Source organism: Eptatretus burgeri, chromosome 14 (genome assembly GCF_056783735.1).
Source record: "Eptatretus burgeri isolate ZD-2024b chromosome 14, Ebu_testis_v1, whole genome shotgun sequence".
In the NCBI taxonomy this organism is placed as follows: Eukaryota; Metazoa; Chordata; class Myxini; order Myxiniformes; family Myxinidae; genus Eptatretus; species Eptatretus burgeri.
In genome coordinates, this window is record NC_140974.1 from 7,768,977 (window position 1) to 7,782,057 (window position 13,081).

The following is a 13,081-nucleotide window of genomic DNA, read 5'->3' on the forward strand; positions in this document are numbered from 1 at the left end:
TTGGTCAAAAATTATCACATTGTCTCATCCTTGACTTCTGAAACAATCTACATCGTCAAATCCCGCTCGTGAACCATCGTCGTCTTCAGACTTGTAATACATTAAATCCTCTGGAGAGTAAAGTTTGATTAGTGATGTTGCATTGGTGGGTTGACTGACTGCTGGGACGCAACTGAGGTCGTGCAGTTATTTTCAAGTACATATATGTATAAATAAATACAAAACAATCACCAGACATTTGAACACAAATAACCTCCTCCGAAAGCAGTCGAAGTTGGTGGTACAACTTCTTCTTTCTCATCCTTTTCTTCCTCTTCTTCCTGAATGACACCATATTTATAGATCGGGATCAAACTTAACCCAGAAACATCGACGGCACATTCACGAGCATCCCTTCGACGAATATCATCGAATTCCACGTCCAAGGTAACACTTTTACAATACCTCTTCACCAATAATCTACAGGGTGTTTACAAAGTCCCGTTACCCCCTCCGCAGAACCTGATAAATTAATACAATGAACACACAAGAGGTAGAAATGTAAACTATGAATACACAAAACTTTTATTGTCATAAAAAACCAAAATATTAACATTAACATGTTTTTTTCTTTTATGTATACATTGTCAAGTCTTGTATAAGAGCGAACACACAGAATGTATAACAAGGGGAGCAGGAAACGAGGGGTGCGAGAGGGAAGCACAAAACAGTATGGGGAACAGACATGAGGAGATCTGTGGAAGGGAGAGGGATGGTGCAGGACACACGGGGTAAACAAGATGGACTCTACAGGGACTTTCAGGAAGGAAAGCAGCTTGGTGTTGGCTTCTCGGTTAGGGAGGCTTACTTGGGATCCTAGGGTCCTGAGTTCGAGCCCCGTTCACCACTGGATTAATACCAGGTGGGGTTGACTCAGCCTGTCATCCTTCCGAGGTCGGCAAAATGAGTTCCAGTGTACTGTTAATAGGGACACTGCATCAGCGGCATAGCTACGTCCCTAACCAATGATGCAACCAGCAGCCATATGGCTGGACTTGAAAGAAAGAAAATAGGAAGGAAAGCAGGCAACTTGAAGAAGGTGGATTAACGGGGGTCAAAAAGATATTGGTTTTGGATGGGGGAAGATAAGAGATAGTGGTGAAAAGCAGTTTTGAAGACCTGGAGGGAAGAGTGGGATTGAAGAGAGTGTTGGAGCTTGTTCCAAAGGCTGGAATAAAAACAGTTGGGACTTTGTGACCACCCTGTTGGGTACAGTACATGTCTCTATGTGCGAAGTTGATTTTGCGATGTCTCGGTTTCGTGTGTCATAGTCATGGTCACACTTGACGGTTGCAATTCCACGGGGTTTCCACAAATCTCCCAGGATTGTGAGTTGGACAGGTGACCGTGACGGGCCATTTTAAAATCTCGCTATAGTGCCTAAGCCGTCATAGCTGTGTGAAAGGTAATACTAAATGATCCCTGACCCCATTCCTTATTGGATGTAGGGAAGTGTTTTAAGCCCCCACAAAAAACATACTGGGCAATGCCGGGTACTCCTGCTAGTACAGAATACATGAGAGAAGAACACAGAGGACAGAGTGAAGGATGATGAGATGAATGTGTCAGGTAACACCAAAGGATAAGCAGATTAGTGTGGCCATAAGAAAGAGGCTCAAAGCTAGTCACACCGAGTAAGAGTTGAGAAAGAGAAGACAAAGGTGGTTTGGACATGTGGCGAGAAAAAGAGAGGATGTGTCGATCAAGAAAGACATGAGTTTTGTAGTTGAGGAGAAAAGTCCAAGATGTAGACCAAAAAAAAAACCACCTGGAACGATGTGATCAATTGACACATCCGGTTGTTGGGGTTAATGGAGGATGATGCTTTTGACAAGACTAAGTGGGGAGGAGCGATCAGCCGACCAACACCCTAATATGGGAAAATTGTCGTTGAACAAGTAGTAGTAGTAGTAGTAGTAGTAGTAGTATCATCATCATCGGCAGCAGCAGCCTAATACAGAAATACAGTATATACAGAAGCAGAGGATGATCGATCCTGTAGATTCGTCCGTTCTTTGCAAAATTGATACTTTCGATAAATTGGTACTTTTGATCGGGCCAGTGATGACCTAAAAGAGTCTTAAAGGGCTACACTGTCGAGGCTCAAACTACGTATTGTGGAAGACTTCAAATCAGCGATGATCTTTTGACTAAAAAATCCTTTTCTGATGTTTAGTCCTACTTCCCCTGCTCAAAAAAATAACTTCCATTTGTGGCCTCTCGTGAGTTGGTATCTTGTCTTTGCAAACAAATGATCTTGAGAAATACTGCCGTCGCCGTTTAAAGTTATGGAAGGCCTGGATCATGTCCCCTCTCTTGCGTCGATAATTCGGCAAGTGCATGCCCAATCTGTTTAGCCTGTCTTGAAGCCTAAGATCTGTGAGATTTTTTTTTTTTTTAGCCCTGTGCATTTTCCAGAAAGCGTTTGTAAAAGCTTAAGAGCTTCCCCACATCCTGCTCTCAATTTTACAACTGGTTTTATAGCCTCTGCGTAACTTGGCGTCATTGGATTTCCGATTAAAGGGGCCCTGGTGAAATCTCTGTTAGCAGAATATTTTTTATCCCTTCCTGGAAAACACGATGCTTGTTCACATAACACCTGGCCATATAAATTCCTCCAAATTTGCATTGCGCTCCATGCTCCACGGTCCGGAATAGCAAAACTCAAGCTTTTTTGAGGCGTGTGAACATTCCACGCATGGAAAACTCCATCTTTTGTCATTTTGGTGTGTTCGGTTCGATCGCTACTAATTTAAATGCTGACTTACAGAATTCACTTTGGGCTGGGAGGATATATAGCCTATTGGTATGCAGACGATCACCTCTGAGCTGTCTGGCCTGGGTTTGACTCTCAGCCCAGCTGTAAACTGCCATCCTTTCGCAGGCAGTGCAAGGCATCAACATGTGTCTTTCATCGGATGGACGTTAAACTGGGCGTCCCATCTACCGGCATTAATTGGTGGACGTTAAAGATCCAATGCTGTACGTTACATCGAGTAGGCGAGGTATTTCCAGCACGCTGAAGAAATTTCAAATGTCCGTCACCTTCAGGCGAACATTGGGCCTGGCCAGCCAGTTCGTGAAAGACTTGGGCCAAAAACGTTCCCTGGCCAATGCCACAAGAACATTGTAATTATTGGGGTCATTATAGTATTAGTTGTAGTTTCAGAATTCACTTAATTTTTTTTATTTACATTCTCAAAGTATAATCTGATAAGCCCCAACCACATTTGGCCCATTATTCCTATGCTGTATCCATATTCCAGTACTGCAGTAAATTTGTTTGCAAATATTTTGTCAAGGAGTACTGGTGTAAGAAGCCCAAATTACTACCCTGTCCTCAAGTACTCTGTCGTTTGTTGGGGGATTGGCCCAAAGTGCTACACCTAGTTAGTTGGAGTTGGTTCCAAATCACTCTCGTCAACTTTATGCTCACCTGGGTGTTAGGCTAAGTTACTTTGGATTTGGCCTACGTCCGATTGACTATCGAATGCATTGAACCTAAGCCCAAATATCTGGAGATTAATTGAAGAGGTAGTTATAATTGTGCTTGCCTAATCAGCACATAATGCCTTAATAGTTTTGAAAGATAACCTCAGATCTTTAACATCACCAACCAAGATGAAAATGGTGGCTGCTGGTGGCTTTATATCTTTCTATTTGTACCGGATACATTTGAGCTACCAGTCTTTCAAATTCTCCCCCCAGAGACCTGCCCCCAAAATTAAATATTTATATTTCAGGGTTTCCTGGGTATGGAGTTGCATTGTTTTATCTAAGGTATCATGGACTCTCGTGCTTTATCATTACTTTGTTTGTTGAACTTTTCATCCCTGTTCACGTTCCTATTCCACGGTCATCTGATGTATTTTAATTTACGTTGTAAGTAAAGAAGGATTGGTCATTCAGAATGACCTACAACAATGGAAGGGAATAATAGTCAATTACAGTGGGTGAACGAGCATCATGTACACCAGACAAGGTTTGGCAGGTAGATTTGGTATCTGTCCATGAAGGTTGTCCATGAGCCAGGTATTGTTGTTTTGTTTTACTGACAATTAAATAATGTCATGGCCAGTCTCCTGAAACAAACTCTACTTCCTGAAGCGTAAATTCCAAATTTTAATATTACTGCTTTAAGCTGGATTTCAACCCACAGCTTCTGCGATTCCAGTCAAGTGTCCGTCCTCATCAAGCTGCTACCACTGTACCACAATAGTATACCCAACTGGATTCATTTCTATTTTAAATAAATTTTTCTTCCTCATTGTGCTACACTGTTGTGTGGCAGACTGTCATACAGAAAGCTGTAGTTCTTCACCACAATTAGGATGTCAAGTCACCCTGATTTAAGAGCAAGAAAGTGGAAGGGGAGTGACATTTTATTTCTCACTGGAAGGACTAAGCCTCCAACACATGCTCAGTTAATCCTTATCATCTCATGAGACAAGTCATTGTATTGATTGGGGCTTTATGATAAATGTGGGCGAAGCTTTCAGCAAACGGTTTTAAAGGTTCATAACCTGTAATAATAGCACGGTTCCCGAGCTGACGAACCAGTCTTCTCCTTGCATGTTTATCTGTGTTTCCTTTCCCACATTTACACATAATTATCATGTGTTTAATCATAATAAAACATTTCCTTTTCTATCTATATTCCTTTCTATGATATTGTGATTCAATTCTGCACAAATTGTGTTCTGTGTCAAATGGGGAAAAAATAATCAAGATTTTTCAATTCAACCTGTCCAAAGAACATTGCACCAAGTCATCTCCACACACTTATATATTTAATCCTCACAAGCATCTCGCATAAGGTGTATGAGCATGTGCATGTAATATATAAACAGCTCTCTTTCTAACCACTGACTCTCACTCACTCACTGATATAAATGTTTAATATCTTCTAGGTGGAATACAAAGCTAAAATTTTCCATACTGCTGCAACTCGAAGTCAATATCCCAAGAAAATCACAAAACAGTCAGAAAATTTCCATAAATAAAAATATCAAGAAATAAAAGTTGGCTGTACAGCCTCGTTCTGCTCACTAGGGGTCACGTGACCCAAGACAATGGACAAAGAAATGGAATGCTTCACAGACTACTGCCATGGCAACTACTGATATATTCAGCAGTGCTCGCAAAGCTTTTCATTTCACTTTAAGCAATGGCCGTAGAAGGTTGTGCAGTGAAAAGCATGACCTTTTCTTCACCCAAGACAATGGAGCTTATCTTCAATTTGTTGCTTGGCAATGCTATCACGCACCTTTTCCAACTTTTATTTTAAACCTCTTGACATATTTAGATTAATAATTAATACAGCTGTAATCTTCCATAAGGATGGCATTACAATCACTAATTCTTTATTTCCTTGAGTTTATTGCTGCTTGCAGAATGCATCCACAATACACTTCATTTAATATTTCAAGCTTTTTCACAATCCACATAATAAAATATATAAAGCTTACATTTATGATGTCTGCACACGTAGGTTGTACGGGAGTAGTTGTTTTGAGTGGGCAAGCATACAACACTGCTGAATGTATGTGTGTGTGTGTGTGTGTGTGTGTGTGTATATATATATATATATATATATATATATATATATATATATATATATATATATATATATATATATATATATATATATATATATATATATATATATTGAAACGCAAAAGAAACTTACCACCTTTTAAACCTTCAAATATCAACAATAACACTGCGTGTAGTAAATGTGTGAACTTATTTGTGGACAATAGTGTCCTCACTGTCAGACAAAACGGTCACGGATGGTCACTTGAACCATCAATGGTCACTTCATAGCACAGCTGTTGAACAGCCGTTTTGACTGTCAGTGATTAGCCAAGGGGTACGGGATGATTTTAATGAGCTGCATGTGATGTCTTGATATTGGCTTTAAAAAAGGCCAGTGCAAAATGGGCATTTCAATCAACATGCCACGATTGTCAAGGGATCAACGGCAGTGTGCCTTGGGCATACTGCAAGGCGGATTGAGCTGCCGTGAGGTGGCACGTCGCCTTGGCTGTTCACACCAGACGATATCGGCCCTGGTGGACAGAGACACCCTCCACAACTCTGCCGATGACAGACCTCGATCAGGGAGGCCAAGAGTCACCACGGCAAAGCAGGACAGGCAGATGGTCCGAAGTCAGATGGCTTCAGACATTGAGGACTGAGTGGGACAGAATCCAGCAGCAATCCATCCAAAGACTGGTAGGCAGTATGCGCCGACGATGCACTGCCTGTATCCAAAACAATGGTGGCCACACACGCTATTGAAACGGGACTGACATTGCACCCTGTGCTGTTCTGTACTGTAGAACAAACTTATGAGATGGTGTAACTTGGTCAAAAACTTGACATGTCATCAATAAAATGCCCATGTTTCAATTAGCAATTGTTGGTTTGTTTTATTTTGAACTGTTACAATTTTATTACATTTCAAACAAGTGGTAAGTTTCTTTTGCGTTTCAGTATATATATATATATATATATATATATATATATATATATATATGTATATATATATGTATATATATGTATATATATGTATATATATACATATATATACATATATATACATATATATACATATATATACATATATATACATATATATACATATATATACATATATATATATATATATATATATATATATATATATATATATATATATACATATATACATATACATATATATATATATATATATATATATATATATATATATATATATATATATATATATATATATATATACATATACATACCTCATTTTAACCAATGACTGACTGACGAACTCACAAACTGATATTAAAGATAGGAACCTTCCGGGTGCCATAGAAAGCTGAAATTTCATGGATCGATGAACATCAAAGACAAATACACTGGGGAAAAATCTCAGAACCATTGAAAAGCATCCATGAATATGAATATAATTAAATGAAAAAAAGAATGAAAAAAAGCATATGCAGGTGAGTGACCTGAGACAATGGGGAAGCATGGTAATTTTGCGTACCGATGGATATTGAAGCTTATCCACAGGTAAAAAAATCTCAGAACTGTTGGAATGTGTCCATAAATGAAAAAAAAACAAAACTAAAAACCAGATACAGGTGAGTGACCCGAGACGATGGGGAAGCATTGTTCATTATTGCTTAAAATGTGTAAGCATACCCCGCTAATTTATATAACAAGGAAATCCAACACAGGTGGAGGCCATTCAGCCCATCATGCCTGTGTGAGCACCACACCAACCCTTCAACACAGGATCGAAGGAAGAAAATGCAAAAAAAGTTTTTAATTAATGAAATAATTTTTTTTGTTTGTTTGTTTTGGGGTTTTTTTTGTTGTTTTTCTATTTTATTTTTATTTTTTGTATTTTTTGGGGTTTTGTATTTTTGGGATTTTATGTCATTTTTGAAGTCCCCCCCACCTTTTCTTCCCCTCAGGGGAGGGGCATGGGCTTGGTTAAAAACACACAGCATCAACGACACATCATCAACCACACAACATCAACCACACAACCCCCCTTGACAAGACCCCCACCAACAGCACTCCATACACAATCACCCAACAATGCTCAAACTACCAAAAAGTCCTATCAACATCCCCATAACTTCCAGGTACCTATCTAATTCTAATTTAAACTTATCTACTTTTCCTGCTACCACTCCCTTTCCAGGGAGACCATTCCATGCATTAACTACTCTCTGAGTAACAGTCCCCTGCCTTGCTACCGTCGTAACTCTTCTCTTCTTTACTCTCAAGCTAAGGCTCCTGGTCCTATCACTGTTGTGTGGTTGATTAATTAATAATTAACTCTGTTGAATAATTAATCTGCACTTATTTTATCTGCACTCAATATAGTAGCCCTGCGCTGAACCCTCTCGATGGCATCCATGTCCTTTTGGAACTGTGGTGACCAAAACTGCACACAATATTCCAGATGTGGCCCTCACTAAATTCCTGTACAATGTTAACACCACCTCTTTTGATTTATAATTGATCCCCCTCCGAATACAACCTACTCGTAAAACCCTATTTGCTCTACCTATAGCTTCCTGGCACTGTGCTTCCTGCTTACCTCCCGTATCTATTACCACCCCCAGATCCTTCTGCTGTCTGACTCGCTCCAAAATTACCCCTTGCATCCTGTAATCTCTATTTTCATTGTTCTTTCCCATCCCCAACACCTTACACTTGCTCAGGTTAAATTACATCTGCCAATCTTTTGCCCAATCTGTACAAGTATCAATACTTTCCTGAATCTGGTCACCACCCCCTCTACTATCCACCTTACCTCCAAGCTTTGTGTCATATGCAAATTTGGAAAACTTACTCTTTACCCCATTATCAAAATCATTGATGTAAATCATGAATAGTAATGGTCAGAGTACTGATACCTGAGGCACCCCACTACTTACATCCTTCCAGCAAGACATCCTCCCACTCACAGTCACTCTTTGCTTCCTACCACTAAGCCAGTTTGCAATCCAATTTGCTACCTGACCAGCCGCTCCACAAGCCTTCACTTTGGCTAACAACCTCCGATGTGGTGCCTTATCAAATGCCTTCTTAAAGTCTAGATATACTATGTCCATTGCCTTTCCCTCATCCACACAATAGTACAGGAATTTTTGCAGAAATATTTGGTCAACCTCCCACAAATTGCAACAAAAGCAAACTCAACAGATTTTGATTCCTGGATATGTCCTCAGTGAAAGAAAAAAAAAGTCCAAAGGGATCCTCTGGGGGGAAAGTCCTGCAATCATGGAAATCCAATATGGCCGCCACCCAGCTTCAGGGAAAATGAGAAAATTGTAAAGACTGATATTTTAAGATGTAAATATATGTTTTTCTGCATTCTAATTGTTTCTAGTTATGGTCAGTATATTGATATACAAGAATAATTATTAAAAAGTGAAATGTATTGAGGGTAAAATAAAAAATTATAGATTTTTTGTCCAAAAATGTCAATTTTTTGTCCCAAAAAAAAAATATTTACCTGATACTGATTTTGGCTCCTGGACAAAAAAAAAGAAACATTGAAGACACAAGATGAAATCAAGTTTATGACAATACAATATTATTATGTAAATCATTGAAACATGACAAAATTCACAATTCCACTCGGGGCAATCACATCTGCCTGACGAAGGTTTCAAAATGAATATTTGCAGTAAACTCAGAAACTACATCCATTATAAACTTACTATACATGTTGAGAAAAATCAAGCGTATTAAAGTTAGAACTCGACGATGTCATCATCATTCTCATCATTGTCACATGGAGTGTTTGTGCAGCCAGAGCCCCTGCAGTTTCCACAAGCTGGAGTGCACTCAATGTTGTGCTTCTTGCATGTGCATCTCATGGTGCTACATTCAGCCTGGCAGTTGCACCTAATGACACATCACATATTTTCAGGAGCTGGAGCTATTGATGTCTGAAGTGGCACAAAACCCTTGTCACACTTCTGCCAACCCCAGTCTGTCGGAAGAAGTATGCAAGTCTGACATCTTGAAACGAATCAAAGACCACCTTCAGAAGCATGCCGAGTCTGCAAAGATATCTTCTAGAACTTTAGCGCTCTGGGTTCAGTATATGGACATGCTAGACATTCTACGCAAAATCATCTGGGCAGAGCGCACTGGGAACTGGGCACTACATCTACAGGCCATCCAGGAAATGCTGCCTTACCTGGCAGCCTCAGGCCACAACCTGTATGCCAACTCTGCGAGGGTGTATCTGCAGCAGATGTCCAACCTCAAAACTCAACATCCCAATGTCCAACAACGTTTTGATGAGGGGTTCCATGTGGTTCGACGAAGTGATCGCCTGTGGGCAGGTCTTTCATCTGACCTGATCATCGAACAAGTTCTGATGAGAAGTTTGAAGACCAGCGGGGGGCTCACAAGAGGGCGAGGAATGACAGAGCAACAACGGCTGGTATGGCTACTATCAATGCCTGCCTGTGCAGAAATAAACCAGGCAATGCAGGAGATCACAGGTGTGAACTACAACAATGGAGAGCAGAAGAAGGACATGACCAAGGCAAGACAATCTCGTGACTGGAAGGACACATGCAGGGTGAAAATACTGATTCTGGCTCATTTTTCCCCATGTAAGTGAATGGGGGATTTTCAGCGATTTGTATTTTTTCCCCTAAAAATAAACCCCCTTTTTATCCCAAGGTATATTTATTTGTCTCCCCTTTTAACCTAGGGGCACTCTTTTCAAATAACCAATGCAATAAGATAAAGATTTGTTCAAGTAGTAAAGTAGTAATGTGATTTGTTAAAGGTGATTCCAAAGAAATATCTGAAACATGTAAGCCTAGTGGCACTCTTTTTCAAATAACCAATGCATATTGTTTAGCTCACTCATTGAACCTATAAAGACTTGTTCATTCTCAAATTCCTTCAATAGTTTAATTTTCTTTGTACAATAATCCCCATCTAAAATATTTAAAAATAAAACATTTGAATCTTTATATTTTTTAAGATACCCCTTTTGTGCCATTACGAAATGATAAACTTCTCTTCATGCTCTTGTTTGACCACCTCCTGAGCCACATATCATTTTGAGATTATAGTAAATTGTTGTTCCATTTTTCAATTGATAACCATCAAAGTTTTCAGTCCATTCAAGGATATTTTTGTTCTTTACATCCTCTAACTTACGAGTTTTTTTAATTGATTCGCTTATTTGTTTTATTTACCTATGTTTTAGTTATTTTTTCAATTAGACTTATTTGATACTTTTCACATTCATTATGTTTTCCATTTATATACCAAGACTGAGATTTTCTCCACTCTTTAGTTTGATTAATACTTGGTTTGACCATTTATATAATGTGAAAAAACGCGGCGGTAGCCCATAAAAACCCCAAACCATCTTCCCATCGTTAAAACACAATATATTCTATACACTCTATCATACAATATCCATATGTAACACAATCTATTCCATGATCTAAAATAAATCTCTTATCATCAAAGGCTCCTAATGCCTTTTTATTTACTTCTTCACTATATATCTTATGTTTATAACTTCTTATTGTATTCATTTTCCTATATTCTTCTTTCTTATTCATCAAACAATTATAATAATTTCTAAAAGTTATTGATTTCTTTATTACATATTTCTTTATTCCCTTTAACCTCTTATCAATCTGATCACCATACTTATAAGCATATGCCTTTGCTCTCAATCTAATGTACTCACTCATTACTTTTCCACCCAACTCATCCTTAAACTCACCAATAACCTTTTCATTCTTTTTTGAAAATAACTCACTCTTCTTACTAAAATTACTTGCATCATATATTCCAATATTTTTCTTCATATCCTTATAAACATCATTAGTTTTTATATCTAAGATAAAACTATCAGTGTCCATATACAACAATGAAACATTTTCACCATACTCTTTCTTTAAGCCATTATACAAATAATCATACATCAATATCTTTGATAAATCAAGAACTGCTGTTCCAATATAAATTGGTTTATCCATTACAATACTTTCCTTTTCCATATGAATAGCAGAAAAGTTCTCTGAAAAAACCTCTTTTCTCTTAAAACTTGGTTTATTTTTCAATCTCGAAGCTTCTTTCCAAGATGTTGCTAATCTAATGTTTTGCCTGTTTCTAACATTCTCCATTGTCTTTCCAAATACAGCATTATTCATCAATTTATAGAATTCCCCTTCAAATTTTACTTTGGTATTTGCTCTCATCTGTATTGAATTTAATATACTTTTTCATCCAAGGACTTTGTTTAAATTTTTAACCTCGATGAATTTTAACTACTCTCAATCCTTCTCTCAAAAACTGTTTCAAGCTTCTCTGATGCAAAACATATCCCTCTTTATCATAGAATGTTGTTAATAACTTTTCTGTTGATTTGCCTTTAATATTAAAACTTTTATGATAATCACTTAACCATTCTTTCTTTGGGGTTTCTTTCTCACATGCAAAAGGAAGGTCTTTATGCTAATTACGAAGATCACTCAGTTACCTCAAATCAACTTCAAAATAATGACCTTCTTCTTCCTCATTCAATTCCTCTTGAGAAGAAAAAACAATATTCATCAAAGCCTTTTCATAATCCTTTTCTTCCACCCACTCTAATTTACCGTCAGGCAGAGATTGAGACATTGCCCATCCATACAAATTATTAGCATCAAAATACATCAAATAATTACTATCTTTTTCACTATCATAATTTTGAAGATATTTATTATTTGCTTTAGCATATCTTTTTGAACATACTTGTGATATTCCACCTCTCTTAGACTTCTCAATCATCAAAAGCATATCTACATCACTGATGAAATCTATATCTTGTTTTGTCATTTTCAACATTGCACTCCAAGCTAAACCAGGAACTGTGAAATAGTGGGCAGGATGTAATCCATAACAATTTTTATTATGACAGAGTGATCTAAAAGCTTCAAACACATCAGCTAACAGTAAAACATCTGTTTTTAGATACAAATCATGATATTCTCCAAGGTTCTTTATCTTAAATATTTTCCAAATTTCTTTTGTGTGTTTATATTCCTTATCACTTATCTCTTCTTGATAAAGGTTATTATAGAAACTTTCTTTTTAAGGAAGTTGTGTTTCTTTAAATCTCATAAATGAATCCATATAATCATAAGGATAAATTCCCTTACTTGTAAGAATTTTCTCTTTACTTTGAATTTCATTCCTTGTTTGAATTTCCTCTCTCGTAAGAATTCCTTCTTTAATCAGAATTTCATCTTTAATCTGAATTTCCTCTTTAGTTCGAATTTTCTTTATAATTAGAATTTCATCTTCAGTTAGAATTTCTTCATTAATTAGAGTTTCCTCTTTACTTTGAATTCTCTCTTTAATCTGAATTTCCTCTTGAGTGAGAATTTCCTCTTTTGGAAAGAATGAATTAAGATTTGGAAAAGAGTCCGTGGAGCTTAGATTTGATGCGAGGTAGGCTAGTGGTGTTCCCATAAACTTGTAAGAATCTAAA

General features: G+C 37.6%; 1 protein-coding gene across 1 annotated transcript in view; it reads left to right on the forward strand.

Moving 5' to 3' along the window:
* The window catches only part of LOC147012610 (uncharacterized), a 139,350-nt gene that overhangs the window by 3,192 nt on the left and 123,077 nt on the right, over positions 1–13,081 (forward strand). Inside the window, exon 2 of the mRNA XM_085853638.1 lies at positions 343–426. Within this exon, the coding sequence (XP_085709764.1) occupies positions 343–426 (84 nt within the window). The remainder of the gene's footprint in view (positions 1–342; positions 427–13,081) is intronic.